This window comes from Diplotaxodon limnothrissa, linkage group LG12, assembly GCF_057381915.1.
Source record: "Diplotaxodon limnothrissa isolate DT_005_m linkage group LG12, D_limnothrissa_male_GT1.1, whole genome shotgun sequence".
NCBI lineage: Eukaryota > Metazoa > Chordata > Actinopteri > Cichliformes > Cichlidae > Diplotaxodon > Diplotaxodon limnothrissa.
The window spans coordinates 26,139,801-26,157,247 of NC_140607.1; the positions used below are offsets into that span (position 1 = coordinate 26,139,801).

General features: G+C 37.9%; 1 protein-coding gene across 1 annotated transcript in view; it reads right to left on the reverse strand.

Annotated features, from left to right (window-relative positions):
* Positions 1-17,447, reverse strand: part of oxct1a (3-oxoacid CoA transferase 1a) — a 51,768-nt gene that overhangs the window by 32,198 nt on the left and 2,123 nt on the right. The window contains exons 3-7 of the mRNA XM_085367380.1: positions 16,211-16,301; positions 11,779-11,914; positions 11,503-11,652; positions 10,917-11,023; positions 10,304-10,364 (exon numbers count right to left, since the gene is read on the reverse strand). Of these exons, the coding sequence (XP_085223506.1) occupies positions 10,304-10,364; positions 10,917-11,023; positions 11,503-11,652; positions 11,779-11,914; positions 16,211-16,301 (545 nt within the window). The remainder of the gene's footprint in view (positions 1-10,303; positions 10,365-10,916; positions 11,024-11,502; positions 11,653-11,778; positions 11,915-16,210; positions 16,302-17,447) is intronic.

Sequence of the window (17,447 nt, forward strand, 5' to 3'; positions counted from 1 at the left end):
CATCTTTCTCTGGGGGCTTGATCTGTCTTGGTGAGAAGCATGATTTTCTTAGACATCTTCATTAAGCAAGATTGTGCTTGTCATGTTATTAAAAAAAAATGTTTTAGTCTTATGACAAGGGAAACCTGGGGGAGGAGGATTACAACAAATATCTGGGGTGTAAATTTCTAAGAATTTTAAGATGCATATGAAAACAACATCAATCCCTTAATTAGAAAAGTATATACAATTGTAAGACCCTGAAAAACAAAAAACGAAAAACAAACAAACACAGAATTCACACCCAAGAGGCTGGCTTTCCTCATATTGTTTCATTGGTCTCACACATGCAAACAAACCATGTATTCAGCTCCATTTTCAATTACCCTCCCAAAGCTAAGTCAAAGCACAATAACAAGCTCATACAATTTAAATGTGCTGTGTACATAAAAAAAAAAAGCCTCTCTTCTTTTCATCTATGTGATGTGTCCCGGCTACACCACTGCTCAGATGTAGTTCAGACAGAAGGTTCAACGGATGTGAAAGGATAAAGCACTAAAATAAAATAATACACACACACACACAGACACAAACACACACACAATGAGCAGGTGCGTAACACTAGCAAGCAGGCACACATGGACAGACATTGATATTCCCGTATCTGTAGAACGATTTTCACATCAATGAGAGCGGAGCGAGGCATGAAGTGAGCTGGCAGGAGGATAGAGGGAATCAAAGTGCCCTCTGGGGACGTGGCAAGCGTTTTTTCATGAGTTTGTGCTTTTTTAGGCTGTGAGCTTTGTCAAATCTCGTTAATCTCACACTGATCAGTGTGCAGTGCTATCAAATTCCTAGAATAAACCATAAACGGTGATGTGGTGCACACCCCTCGCTCTTCATTCACTAAACGACACTTGAAATACTATGCCAAGCTAATGAAATATGATAAACATTTAAAAAGAATAACAAAAATAAAATAGATGGATCACATTTTTAAGTTGATTGAACAAAAAGTACTGCAAGATAAACTAAATATAACAGAAATGATTTTACGTTATATCGTTTTAGTGGTTACAATAGTTGCAGCAAGTGAAAATATGTGCACAGTATTAAAAAAAAGGTTACACAATAATAGGTCCGAGACGCTACAATGTTCATCACACCCTTGATTACAAAGGCACTGAGTGGAATAAACAAAGAGCACTGGTAATTGCCTCTTTTTAATAGCCTAAGTGATGAGTGCACAAGTACAGCTGCATTACCACTCCTCAGTGTACACACACAGCACGGTCCAATTTCTCCATTTAGAATACCATAAGAGTGCAGACAACACTCCCTTCTGTACTTAACACATCAGATACCTGTTGCTGCTATCGTGGAAATTTTATACTACTGAAATAAAAATCATTAAATAAATAAAAACAAACAACAGATACTATCGTATATCCTATACTACTGAAATAACTTGTAAATAAATGGAAATTCCTTATATTGTGCCATTTTTATAGAAATTGTTATGCAAATACAAATTCTTATATACGAGTTACAACAACAGCATCTACAGACATCTACAGCAGAGACAGTAATTCCGCTGTGTAGTGATATACTGTTGTTTAGTTGTTCCCCACATAGCGAAAACTTACATTTGGAGTCAGTATTTTTGCCAACTGAACACACCTTGTGAATATTGTCTTAAAGCTGCGTCCAAACTGGAAGCAATGCTCGTACTGATGGCTGATCGCTTGCAGACATTCCAGGCTCCTGTTGCCTAGGTAACACTTAAATGTTTTTATTATCGGGTCGTACATCAATCAACAGTATCCTGCGTTGTCACCTGGAAGTTGAGGGAAATTCATCTGGGTGGGTAACACCCACTTTGCTTAGCCAGTGGTTATTCACCCTGCAGTCACTGAATATCATTCACTTTTTATGGTCTTCCAGTGTGACTCTAGCTTAAGACTGGTTCCAAAGGTGAATTTTGATTGCATGGTTATCCTTTCTTAAACCTCAACTTGACTTCCATTTTAAAGATAATGACTCGATTTAATGTGTTATTATGTTTTGGGGAGTTTTTTGTGGCAGAACTTGCTAATATATGTAGCAAAACTATAGATAAATCACTATAGTTACACAGTAAACTGGAATTATCAGTGTCATTTCAGCCAGAGTTCTAAATATTACACTCAAAGGAGTCACCAAGACTTTCTAAACATGGGATTTGTGGCAGCTGGAGAAAATTCTGCAGTATATGCTCCTTCTGCACCAGGGAGCAGCTGCACCCCTCTGTGACCCACAGTGCTCTCATGCACTGCGAGACCTTGAGGGAGAAGATTCTAAAATTGAATGTCTAATGTTATTTTAAGAAAAAGACAGATCAGAGATTTCGGTGTAGCATGTGTTTGTTAACTAGTTAGCATACAGGCTACTGTATACCTAACTAACTTCCCCAATCAAATGGCTTATCAAAACAACTAAAAACAAATTTGGCATTAAATTTTTTTATTTCGTTACATCTCTTTATTTTATTTAGGGATGCAAGAACTGAAACGTGACAGTCAAAAGGTCAAGGGAAAGAAGGTGTGGCTACAGGCAACCGGCAACAGGGCATGATGATGACAGTGACACCACACTCTCATTACTGTGTTTATTTATAGCCTCTCAATCTTCCTCCTATTGTGCACTTGGCCACGCATGGTTTCCACTTTCAGGGCAAAGCTCCGGCTATATCCCCTGACCTAGTGCACTGACATCACGAGCAATCTGTTTCTCCTCCGTGGAAGCTTGCCTTGCCTGTGACAGATTTTATGCTATCCAGGAAATGGCAGATAGCCAGCCAATGTAAACCTTGACAACATTACAGAACTAAAAATACATTTTTCAGATGCCACACATTGCTCACCAAAGCACCTTGTATCATTTGGAATGGATTTCTGCACTCACAGCTCAAATGGCAATGTTTACATTTCAACTAACACATAAGCCTTCTTGCAATGTGCTTCAGATTCAGATGACGGGCAGTTGCGAGGAAACTTTAAACTTACAGTCAGACATTCGGTTTCTGCATATGTTCAGCAAATCTGTCTTCTATCACACTTTCACAGTGTCTCCCTCTGCTTTTACATTCAACCAGTTCATCAGACCCTATTGACTGTCAATCAGTAAAGTATATTATAGACTGTCAGTGACATTTTCTGATGCATTTATATAAGCCATGAAAAATGTCAGCAATGTTCTTGAAGTAATGTTTATGTCAAGCAGACCTACTCCTAGAAATGTCAATGCCAGCCTTTAAAATGAGGCATGATGTATTCTCTTATGTTCAGGAGAAAACTTCAAAATTGGAACAATAACAAAAAACTAAACAAAAGACACTGCTGGCCAGCTGCTATTGAGCTGTGTGCAATATGTTTTGAGATATCAGTTCAAAACAAGTATGACTACAACAATCTACATTAAAGATTTTTAGTCAATTAGCATTCAAATAACACATTTCACCTTGTGGCAAATGTATATTCTAAATCCCCATAAGCTGTGCAAAATGGGAATATAAAGAATAAACTGCACATCTTTGCACATAAAATTCAATTCATGAACCTCCTTAGGCAGGAAATGATGGAGAAAACAAGTGGTTTCTAATTACTAGAGAACAGTAGCTTGAGTAATGATGTCAGTGGAGGGCACAAGTCAAGAACAAGACTAGAAAACTCAACAAGGCATTAGAAGTTATGCAAAATAGCTAAAAGGAATGTTGCCTGTATCAAGTAATCGAAATTTCAACAGTTACTAAAGGAGACAGAAGGCATTCTGATCTACAGAAGACCACAGCAGCGGCTTAAGATAATACCCATCATGCATCCATCGATCAATCTTTTTCCACTTATCCAATTCAGTGTTGTGAGAGAGGGGGACCTGGAGCCTATCCTAGTTGTCATTTAGGCAAAAAGGCAGGTTACACCAGCAAGTCCCCAGTCTATTGCAATAATCCCTATCATTTCAAGGAAAAACACAGTAGTAAACTAAAACTGACACCTTGCAGCTTTGTAACTCTCCAAAAACAGTAAAGCTGCAGTTTACAACCATGTTTGTCTAGAGCCTCCAGTAAATAAAACAAATCACTTTATCATTTAATTATAAAAGATATATTGATCATATCACAAATATGAGGCGTATTTTTGAGTTATGGCCAAAGACATTTTATAATCAGTGACTTTTACCTTTAACCAACGAATTCTATACCAATCACCCTCGAATCCAAGTGAACGATTTCCTGAATTAATTGTATTCACAACAACAGCCAGACATGAGGTCACAGTGACCTTAATCTCTGACCTTTAACCGCCAATTCATCTTCATTCCAAGGGAATATTTGTGCCAAGTAATTTAACAGATATAGTGTTTACAAAAAAAGGGAAGGATAATCACAAAAAATCTAATTATCCAGCCAATACAAAACATGTTCCCAAACTATGATTGAAACTAAATTCCTTTTTTAATTAAAAGGTAAATTTCAAAGAGTAAAACAATATACACAAACAATGTTTAAACCCTTAGTTATTGCAATTTTTGTTTCAGCAAACATCCAGTGGGAGGCTGACCTGGAAATCTGAGCATGGGGGTTATTTATTACCAATTAGACCTCTTGCCTGGCTAAAAAACAAAAAAACAAAACACACTTCCAAATACCTTAATTTAATTCATGCATGATTGGATTGCTGTGCGTGCATAATAACACCCACACAACTACACTGCGCTGCTACAAGAGAACATCTGAGTCATTTACTGTGACTGATGATCGAACAACTGCAGAAACCACTGCTTGATTCAGTCTCTGGTGCACTGAATCCCACAATGCACTGGGGCCTTTCACTGTACCTGTGATAAGGGAATAACCGGACCAGCTGGACACCCTGGAACACAGAATTTGGTTGCCTAGCAACCATGGAAGGAGCCAGTGATGATAATGGTAATTTTTCTTTTTTGTGTGTGTAATTTGCTTTTGTGTTATCTTGTTTACTGGCACCCTTCCAATCTCCAGGATTATAAATTCCGTTAAAAAAAGTAGACGGCATAAACTGGCACATAAACTACAATCGTCGGTCAACGATCAGCGTGGAGCACTAATGTTAGCTATGTGTGAGACGGAGTTACAATAATGTGAACCATTAAAGAATATAACAAGATGTTAATCAATTTATCTCCAAGATGCGTGAAATGAACTCAGCCGGGTACCACCGCGGGATTATTGATATATACCAGGAGATCATTTGAACTTGCTTTCCATAACTGCCGTTAATTTCTAAAAAATAAAAAAAATTGAGCCTCAGTAAATTTGACTTTGATGACTTTGATTCCTGACAGTATGTAAATAGTTCAAAGAGATGCTTTTAATGAAAGCTATAATTTTATGTGCATATTAAGTATAGATATTCCAGATACTTCAGGTTTCTTCTTTTAGTCTGCGAGTTAAACGCCGTTCAATCCCTTTCAAGCACAGGAAAGAAAATTAAAGAAGAACGGGTTAGCTAAACAAAACTTTATTCAACAATTTAATGGACATAAGCTTTTTGCTGAAGAAGAAAGTCGCCTATGCTTATGAAACTCATTTTGAAACACTTAACTGTGTGGATGTTCTAGTAACTAATTAAAGCCAATGACCAGAATCACATTAATAAGATTTGGGTTTTAGTCTGGCTATGATTACTGGACTTAATTTCACAGATGATTAAGTATTTTCAAGACTTAAACTAATATAATCTAGCTTTCATTTAATAAAACAATCTAGTTGTTTAGGTATAGCTACAACTGCCAGAGTGTGGAAATTATTTCCCTGAAGTTCCCCGGGTTTTGCCAAGCTCTTGACTGCATTTTTGCCCTTTTTCATCAGTAATTGCTTAACAGTTTGGTCTTTCTATACACCAATAAGCCACAACATTAAAACAACTGACAGATGACAGAAATAACACTGATAACCAGTGTAATATGATGACAATCCCACTCCCCCTGCGCCAGCAGGAGGCCCCATACAGACAAGACACTCCCATGCACCACAGAAACTGCTTGGGAAATACAGAAAGAAGACTACAGAGAGCTCAGAGTTTTGACACAGCCTCCATACGCACATATCTGATCAAACATCTGTGGCAATTTCTAGAATAAGCCTAATCCCAAAAAGTCCCACCTCGTAACCCATAGTTTCACTGTCATACACCCCTAGATCCCCTGTGTCCATGCACCAGAGCTTAGAGCTATGGGGGCAAGGCCCTTCACAGTATTAGGTGGGTAGTTTTATTATTAGGTAGCTCAGTGGAAAAATACAGTAGTTGATGTGCAACACAAGCTTGGTGAAATGGCGTGAGCTAAAAAGCTGACCAAGTTAAATGAATGGCTTGAGAAACGCCTCACTCTGTCTGCTCCTTACACCAAGACAACAGGGTCAATATTGATTCCAAAAATCACCAGATTTATGATCAAATATGTCCTGAATCCTGAGGAGAAATGTATTGGCATAAGACAAGTAATTAGTCTCTATGCCAATATGCACTATGCAAGACAAAAAGGCTCTTAATAGGGCCAATCACTTTATAGTCCTCAATAAATTGTCATAATGTTAATATGTTACCTCCACTGCCATAAAAAATGGACCATAAAACTGGCCATCTGACAAATCACTGTGATAGAACGAAGCAGTCAGAGAACCATAATGGGATTTTAAGTTAGACATTTATTTAACATAAGGAACCTGTTATTATTTATCACTCTGCACACTCATTTTAAAGTGGGTGAGCAGAAATGAGGAAGGGGACTCACTTTAGGTCAGTGTCATTATTATATTATAAAAAATTTAAAAAAGAAAGAAAATCAAGTGAATCAAATGGTTAAACAAAGCAGGACTAGACTCAGATTCAAAACATGTAAATTCTATTTGATATCATTTATCAGACCACATCACAAATTACAATGAATGCCTCTTAGATTAAAAAAAAAAAGTTGATATGTGGATGACTCGTTTTGTAATTAGAGCACAATATGAAAAAGGAGTAAAGTAGAAAAAACTTCAAAGACTAGTCTGAAACTGGCAGTTGTTTGACACAGTCTAGTTGTACTACTGGCAGGCAATGTCAAATTCCATTTAAAAAAAAGATTAATTAAGTTCAGATGCAGATGCGCAGTTTTCTGTCCTAAAGTAAAATTATTTGTGTCAGATTGGAGAAAGCACTTTAGGAGAGGTTAATTGACTGACATCAGTTCTTTACCTAAATAGAACACGTCAAATGACATTTCTTTAGCTTACCCATATATGTCAAGTACTCTGCTGAAGAGTAAAATATTAATAATTTAGAATAATCCCATTCTAAACATTAAGAGTAAACTTTTTTTTTAAATTTCTCAATTCATGACAATTAGCAGATGCCATTCATGTTCATAACTGTTTTCAGATCTTGCAATGTGAAGTACATCCTGCAAGCTTATGTTGTGATCCAAATCCCACATTCAATTTTTCACGTTGATCAACCTGTCTTTCATCCAATGCCTGCTACTCATCACTATAGGTAAGCAAAAAGGTTGGTAAAAATGTCACAAATGTATCTTATGGAAAACACTTCTATTGTAGCCTGGACCTATAATTGCCAACAACAGCAGCTTCATACATGACTCGGGTGATTCTAGGCTCAAAATGATAGTCGCAATATTCGGTTCAACCAATTATACTTGGATCTTAGCATTGTGATTATTATTATTTAAATTATTATTAAATCCAATAGCTGTAGTAAATTTCTTAGTGGTAATAGGCCATCACAAACATGTTTCAATAAGTAAACTAGTCATACCAGTCAATCCGTAAGTCAAGAGTGCGACCCTTTAAAAACCAGAAAATCCCCATGGGTCACACTCAATCTAAACTCTTCACTCTAATCAAAATACAAGAGAAAGTGATTTTTCTTTCCAAAACAAACAATAAAAGTTGTTTGCTATACATTGCTAATATTACCCAGTAATATCCAAAGTGTTAAGGCCAATGTTTGACCCAACTACTTTTTATATAACTAAAAAAATGTATATAAATAAGAAAAGACCATACTTGTAATTTCAAACTAAATATCTGTTATTACTGCGGCCCATCTGCAGTACTTCTGTTGCCCAACAGGGGGCTTCAGCTCGGAATTTTATATAAATAAAATTGAATTGAGTTGAACTGAACATCGGTAATTACTGCATTATACCAATTGTCAAGAATTAACTGATATTTACACAATATTAGGTCATTATTCCATCAGTTCATTTACCATCATATATCCAGATTTTGGTCACCGCATCTACTCTTCTGGGTGAATAATAGGGCACCCAAAGCCAGGCTCTGCATTGGATTGAACATGCCTAAAGCATGACATCTTGAGATGCATGAACAATCTTAACTCTACCACTGGATTTCTACCTTTCATATTTGTGATTCTATTCTTTCAGTCACTACATGCAGCACATGCCCACAGGTGACAGCAGAAACAGAGATAAACCTGTAAAACCTGTAAAACGTCAGCTGTGCCTGCGCCCTCAGCTCTCTCTTTACTTTAACAAACCATTACAACATCTACACTACTGCAGACACAACCCGCTTGTCAATCTCCTGCTCCACTCTAGCCTCACTCCCCAACTCCTTCCCAACCTGGAGCAGGTAGTTGGCTGCTTTTCATCAGATGTTGCAGGAAAGCTTAACGGCCAGAGTGTTTCTGAACAGCATTACTCATAAATGGATAGTAAATGGTTCAAATGAAATGGGTTCTTTATTATCAATACTCAAAGGTTTGGCTGGTCACTGAAATTTGGTCTGCAATGGTAAATAGAACACATAACAGCTCCATAGTGATAAAAATGTACCCCTATGTTTTCAGACATTTCTAATCAACAGCAGATTAAATCTCCGGTCCAGCAACAATGGAATAATTGAAAATGCACTCAGATTTATGAGAGACCCTTTTCTAGCAATTTATTTTCAGAAAGTGCCAGTTTTTTCATGGTTTTTCACACAGTTTTTCTCCCTGCTGCTCTCTGAAGCAAGCCATGTCTATATGCGAGGTGTGAAGCTGTGTGTTAGATAGGCGGAGAAAGAGACAAACGCACATACACATGGAGGGAAGAGATACGCAATAACATTTTTCTAAACAGTTAAATGCTAGACAGGTGGGTAACCAGACAGAATTCAATTTCACTTCAGTTTTATTCACAGCAAAATTCATCTCAGGGCACCTTGAAGACCGTACCATATTATACAGGGAAACTACGTATGTCACAGACAACCCAGAAATAGGTGGACACACTCTGATGCTCGTCACATAGCTCTAAAAACTGCATTTATTTTTAATGCCAGGACTCTAAGAATATCCCCTGTTCAAGTGGACAATTTCAGTTCACAAACATACACACATAACCTTTTACCTCTATTATACATTTTTAGTTGTTTTGTTTCTACCCAACACAACATGAAGCATTTTCTGCTGGCGAAACTTATTTCAGTGGTCTTCAGCAACATTAGATTTTAAATAAATTATTGACCTAAGCACTAGATTTTAAATAACCAATATACTGTAAACTAATAACACTGTGATTACATAACACTTAAACTGATTTAGAATTTAATTAAATACATCTGATCTAAACTGGCTTCTCGCTCATATTGGCTGTTATCCTCCCCACTCTCCTCCCCTCATCTTACTGGTTAACTCTTCCCGGCCCCGTTTGTACCTCAAGAGCACTTGGCTAGTTTCAAACTATTTTCTAATAACCTGCTAAGTTGATTCTAGTGAAGAGTTAATACTGCCATTAACTTATAGTTCTGGTTTTTACTGACCAGGCTCCTGACATGCATACTATTAATAGCACGTTGAAGAATTGTGCCTCTGACACTGACAGCACACACAGAGAAAGACAGTGAGCGAGAGGGACAGTGAGAAAGGGAGAACCAGAAATATTTTATGCCATATCAAATTTTTTCCTTTTCTAAATGTTGTTTTTGTTTATCTATTTTTATTTTATTTTATTTGTTATTGTTGATTTGTGAATAGCCCAAAAGGGTTTGAAAGTCTTAATTTGGACAGTGTTTACTCATCACTGTGTTTGATGGTTGATTTGTACAACTTATTTACAAGTTTACCTTTTTCAGCTAGTGGGCCTAGAAAATGAAAACTTAAACAATGGATGCAGTAAAACAATAAAGTAAAACTTATGTGTATATTCCACTCACATCCAATCCACTAGTGGAAATGTTTGAAGAGGAAGTTTGCACATGCTTTAAAAAGCATGTGACTGTGATGTTGCAGTTACATACCTCAACTATTGTGGTTTTGGCTGCCTTGCACATGGGCTGGTTGAAGTTCCTAGCTGTTTTCCTAACACAAACCAAGACATACATATTGAATAAAATGTAGTGGCAGCAAATATAATATATAAACCAGAAAGTGATTTCAAAATCTCTCAATGTGGTGTCCATTATGTTATATCCTGTTTAGACTCAGAGTACCAGAGGACACTGCTCTCTTGTGGTGAAGAATTTTACTACATTCAATTTGGACATGCACTGGATTGGTTCAATGTTACTCATGTAGGGACCGATGCATAACCTAAACTTTGCTATAACTAAAAACAATATCTAAACACAAGAGTAAATTGAGAGCATTATTTAGATTTTTCTAACTTTTGCAGCATCAATGCATATAATTGAACAGAGCTATATTAGTAGTAATGAATGATAATCCCAGTGCAGTTCAAAAATATTCTGTCTGAATAATTAAAGACGACGTATGCGCCAAAGTAGATCTGCAGGCTGAGAGCAAACAAGAGCTGACAAAGTTAATAAAGGCTTAAAATGCACTATGGTTTCATATGTTCAAATATCTCAAACTTAACACAACTTTAACACAACAATCCATGTCATTAATTACCTGAAAACAATGTTCCCGGCCTTGTCAGCTTTCCAAGCTTTGATCAGTGCAAAATCTCCAGTGATGGCTTTCTCCATGACGTAGTGCCTGCCACCAAACTCCCTCACCTGTGTACAACCAGGTGAGAAGTTACTTACAGGATGAACTAAACAGTGAGCTGTTTTAAAGTTCTGTTTTTAATTTTAGACTTGGTCTTTGTAGTTGTCTAAACTTTGTCATGCTATAGATTCTGTGGCATTTAAATAAATCTGCAATGGCTACTATTCAGGGTTACACATTACACCACCTGTGTGAAATCTCCAAAATATTTTTTACACTTAAAATATCAATTTTGACGAGGCTCTTTTCCTCAGTCACAAGACATGTGTCGCATGCCAGTACCTAATGGAGATTTATTCAACTCACTGTGTAATTTACTGTATAAAGAAACTGGATTTCAGTGCTGCTGTGCACTACAACAGATTAGACCAGAGCTCTTGGGAATCTGTGCATTATGAGGACAATTCAAGGCTACTATCATGTAACCCGCGAAGTTCAGCTACAGCACTTAATTCCAAAACTACAACAGGGATTACAGCACTCTCACCTCTCTCTTTTCACTGGCAATGGCAATGCTACCATCTTTGTTGTACTTGATAGGAGAGCCACCCTCTTGGATAAGAGTACCATAGCCAGTAGCAGTGAAGAAGGCTGGAACCCCAGCTCCCCCTGCCCTGATTCTCTCTGCAAGAGTACCCTGTGGGGGGAAAAAGTGACAGATTATGAGAGGCGTACAAGAGAAATCCAGATACATGTCCACAGCATGTTTGTTAAAAACTGTATAAGCCTTGTCACTTGACTTTTTTTTTTTTTTTAAACCAACCTGAGGCGTTAGTTCCACTTCCAGCTCCCCTGACAGATACTGTCGCTCAAATTCTGCATTCTCTCCAACATATGAGGAGATCATCCTCTTGATCTGCTTAGTCTGGAGCAGCAGGCCCAGGCCAAAGTTATCCACTCTAAGGAAAACACACACAGCACTAACTTACTAAGCTTTGTTTTGTTTATTAAATTAACTTAAGCAGTTTTTTATAAATATAAGCTGATTTAAAGGGTACACACAAGTGTCTTGTTGTGTTTTATTTTACATTTCATGTTATTATATTTCAAATGAATACATTTTCATTTTTTATTTGACATTAAAGCACTTTTCTGTCAATACTCATTTATTTCTAGCAACTATGCTTCTTTTTCCTCATAAGAAACTATCAACGTCCTATCTTCCTGCAATTTCCACCATTTCTTATTGTTAACGTAAACGCTTAGAGAGGTTATTCAAGGTTGTAACTCAGTCAAGCTGAAACGGATATGGCTCCCTTTTCTGATCTTAAGACAAAGCAAAGACAGTCACAGTCCAGCTGTGGCCTATTCACAGCCATAATCACAGTACATTTGACCAAACACAGCTGCTGAGCCTGGGGTTGCCACTGAGTCAGATTTTTCTGAGCATGTCTTTGTTTATTGTCTGTCAAAACCGCACGGAATAATTGTGCTTGAAAGAAGCTGTGAAGCTCACACTGGTCCGAAGTGTGTCTTACACCTGCTGCACATAGGGTGTCACGTATTTAGACCACCATACCTGGACAAATCCTCATGACTCAACAGTTGTGAATACATTTTTCTAGCCTTCTTTGACAAACATAAATTGCCGAGTCCCTCAAGCAACTGTTTGATCAGCTATGAGAGGACTGGCTTTTTGTGGCTTTAAAGCTCTTTCATACCAAACAAGAAAAACAGATGGCAATCGAATCAAGTTAGTTTCAATCTGTCCAAACTGTATTTTTGCAACACAAAACACTTTAAACATGTGCTTCATGTTAATGCACAGGCAACTAAAAACTCACTTACACTGCTCTAATCTCTAACTACCACTGCTTTGTTCTCTAATTGTAACTCTAATCTCGGGTTATCTTAAAGTATATAAAGGCCATGCCTTATCAGAATGCAAAAACAGATAACTGCAAAGTGCACTTTCACATGCACACAAACCACTGGTGATGCAACACACAATGGAAACACTAAAGAAAGGTTTTGGCACTATTAACTCGTGTTAATGTTTTGTGTGTGAAGCTGGTGTGTATGGAATGATGTTTGAGGACTATAAGCTCTTCAGGCAAATACTCAGTGCTCATTCATGAGAGCAGATTCCAGCAGTGATCTTGAGCACAAGTGTCACTGCCTTTTATACAGAATCTATTTGGTTTGTGTCAAATTCTGAAGCAGCTGATTACACAGTACGTATAAAGCTGCAAGGGAAGGCGGTTCTGTAACAGCCCAATAATCTCCTTTTGTACAGCTGAATCCTTCTCAACTCATCGAGGGCATAAAGGGCCAGCTGTGTCAGTTTCATGAGAAGTGAAATATGAGGGTCTCGTTCCTCTCACCCAAAAGCAGTGAGACAAAACACTTATGTGTTCTATATTGCTACAAAAGTCAAAAGATTAAAGATTTATCCTTGATTAGGGATCACTTTAAAGAATAAAGTGACACAACACAACCAATATTTCTGCATGTTAACTTCTTACACTTTCTTTCCACTGCTGCCAAAATAAGGTTAGCAATGCCTAGTTGTCAAATAGTAAATCTAGTTTTCATTCAAAAAATAGTTTGTTCACACTGCTTTACAAGCAAACACACTTATGCAGTACTGTCATTTTAAAAAAAAAGGAGTCTTTATTACAGTACTTGATTGCCTGCCACTGATATAATTAATTTTCCCAAGGGGTAATATGAGAAACTGGGACTGTTGTGCAGGGCCGAACCATAAAAGCTGAACTCAATTCTGTTCAATATTAACTTTATCTCTTGATATGCTTCCTGGTGCAGCCCAGATCCAGTTTCTCATGTGGCCCCTTGGGAAAATTGATTTCCCACCCATGACTGGGATATATGATCACCAAGAAGGCTTTATTATAAAATGATCATACAAAAACATACACATGTAATTCTTACCCTTTAATAGTTTTGTATGTGGCATAAATACAAAGACACAAAAGGGTAAGAATTACTCAAGTTTCACTATTTCTGCATAAGCACTACAATTAAATGTTTACTGGATTGTGACACGCCAGGTTTTGATTACAAAAGAAAGCTGCAATTTTCTTTTTCCTTTTTTCTATCAACAGTATTAGAATTTTATTTGAGTTAAAAGACTGAACGCAACCTTCAGTTAGTTCTTGCTACTGTACAAAATGTACAAAAGGACAAAACGTATAATAAAGGTAATTAAGGTCATCAGCTGACTGTTATGTGTACACTGAATCTGCACTGAGACCAAATACAAACATCACACACAAGATCACCTGACCACACACACCTCTTCCTTGTACCTTATCCAATGACTTATCTACTAGCCTCTGGGCATCTCGCTAGCACAACACTGCCTGTCTGGCGTTACAGTCATAAGGTTGCCAATGCTGCAATTAGACACCATCACAGGCTCAAATCAAGACAAAGAAACACTACTATTCAAGACAATAAGCAAAACGTTCAAGTTCATATGCAAGGATGTGGTTTGGTTAAAAGATTTAAACCAAAGTAATAATTCTAATGTTTTTGTTTTTATTTAATTCTACCAAAACAACCCAACAACAATGAATGGTACTATTCTAAAACAGCACGTACAGTGGGGCAAAAAAGTATTTAGTCAGCCACCGATTGTGCAAGTTCCCCCACCTAAAATGATGACAGAGGTCAGTAATTTGCACCAGAGGTACACTTCAACTGTGAGAGACAGAATGTGAAAAAAAAATCCATGAATCCACATGGTAGGATTTGTAAAGAATTTATTCATAAATCAGGGTGGAAAATAAGTATTTGGTCAATAACAAAAATACAACTCAATACTTTGTAACATAACCTTTGTTGGCAATAACAGAGGTCAAACGTTTACTATAGGTCTTTACCAGGTTTGCACACACAGTAGCTGGTATTTTGGCCCATTCCTCCATGCAGATCTTCTCGAGAGCAGTGATGTTTTGGGGCTGTCGCCGAGCAACACGGACTTTCAACTCCCGCCACAGATTTTCTATGGGGTTGAGGTCTGGAGACTGGCTAGGCCACTCCAGGACTTTCAAATGCTTCTTACGGAGCCACTCCTTTGTTGCCCGGGCGGTGTGTTTTGGATCATTGTCATGTTGGAAGACCCAGCCTCGTTTCATCTTCAAAGTTCTCACTGATGGAAGGAGGTTTTGGCTCAAAATCTCACGATACATGGCCCCATTCATTCTGTCCTCAACACGGATCAGTCGTCCTGTCCCCTTGGCAGAAAAACAGCCCCATAGCATGATGTTTCCACCCCCATGCTTCACAGTAGGTATGGTGTTCTTGGGATGCAACTCAGTATTCTTCTTCCTCCAAACACGACGAGTTGAGTTTATACCAAAAAGTTCTACTTTGGTTTCATCTGACCACATGACATTCTCCCAATCCTCTGCTGTATCATCCATGTGCTCTCTGGCAAACTTCAGACGGGCCTGGACATGCACTGGCTTCAGCAGCGGAACACGTCTGGCACTGCGGGATTTGATTCCCTGCCGTTGTAGTGTGTTACTGATGGTGACCTTTGTTACTTTGGTCCCAGCTCTCTGCAGGTCATTCACCAGGTCCCCCCGTGTGGTTCTGGGATCTTTGCTCACCGTTCTCATGATCATTTTGACCCCACGGGATGAGATCTTGCGTGGAGCCCCAGATCGAGGGAGATTATCAGTGGTCTTGTATGTCTTCCATTTTCTGATGATTGCTCCCACAGTTGATTTTTTCACACCAAGCTGCTTGCCTATTGTAGATTCACTCTTCCCAGTCTGGTGCAGGTCTACAATACTTTTCCTGGTGTCCTTCGAAAGCTCTTTGGTCTTGGCCATGGCGGAGTTTGGAGTCTGACTGTTTGAGGCTGTGGACAGGTGTCTTTTATACAGATGATGAGTTCAAACAGGTGCCATTCATACAGGTAACGAGTGGGGGACAGAAAAGCTTCTTACAGAAGACGTTACAGGTCTGTGAGAGCCAGAGATTTTCCTTGTTTGAGGTGACCAAATACTTATTTTCCACCCTAATTTACGAATAAATTCTTTACAAATCCTACCATGTGGATTCATGGATTTTTTTTTCACATTCTGTCTCTCTCAGTTGAAGTGTACCTCTGGTGCAAATTACTGACCTCTGTCATCATTTTAAGTGGGGGAACTTGCACAATCGGTGGCTGACTAAATACTTTTTTGCCCCACTGTACAAATCATGTACACTTCCACACATACCCTGCATTGTTACTGACTGCAGTGATGCTCTTAACGCCAGTCTTCAGTAAACTGTTGATGAGATTCTCCGGAATTCCGCATAATCCAAAGCCTGAGGTGGAATACAAAAAAGTAAGCGTTGCAAACAAGAATCACTGTGAGAAAAGAAAAACGATACACATTTAAACACTACTTTAAATAAAACTGCCAAAAGTATGTATCAGTGTATTTACGTTGTAAGTAAATGTTATGACTTTGTGTTTTATCTTCACTTGTTCAGCTGATGTCTGTGCATTTACTGCCATCGCTAATTTCTTTATATTTTGCTAGGAAACAATAAGAAATGTCTAATCCAGTTAATTGGCTTAAAGCATAAAAAACATTTCTCTGAAAATGCTCAGAGAAATGAAAACGAATGAAAAAGCAGCCGATGTCCAAAGAAAACTTTAAAAGACCTTCAGAAAGCCTGGAGAACAATTGATTAAGACCAGTTACAAAATTACAATTAAGTGCTGTATGCTTAAGTGGTTAAGTGTTAACCAGATATTTTAGGCCAATTCGTTCATAGCAATGTGAGAATTAGGTTGTGATTTGAACTGTGATTCAGTGCTCTCCTCATGGACTTTGGATCAAAGTCCAAAGATACCCCGGCCTTTGATGACACAGTTGAGCTACATGGTGTGAAGGAATTTTATTCGCAAACATATATTTAAGACATTTTAAGATCATATAAGGACCTTAAAATGTCTTAAATACACATTTATATCTAAGGATTAGGGACATGCCAGATTTGGACAGTAAACTAATACAAAAACAATGATCTTGTTAACTATGTCAAACCACACAGAAAAACCAAAGTGCAATCAGCTTGGATCAAGTCCAGGTATTTCTAGACTTGTTTAGAAATATTCTTATATTGCACTGAGGGAAGGTTCATCTGCTTTTCTCTTAGACAGAAGTGCGTCACAATGGAAAACATTTAACAATGTCACTGTGAACAGGACTATAAATAAGATCAGTGGATTGCACTCAGTGTGTGGATGATACTCAACCAGCATTCTACAGACAGTTTGGAATCACTTCATTGCAAATTAGACATTACATTTATTCTAATGAATTCACCTGCCACTTTCTTACGTGCATGCGTTCAACCGCTCATTAACACAAATATCTAATCAGCCAATCAAATGTCAGCTGCTAAGTGCATTTAAGATGACACACTGAAGTTCAAACCAAGAATCAGCCTGGGTAAGAACGG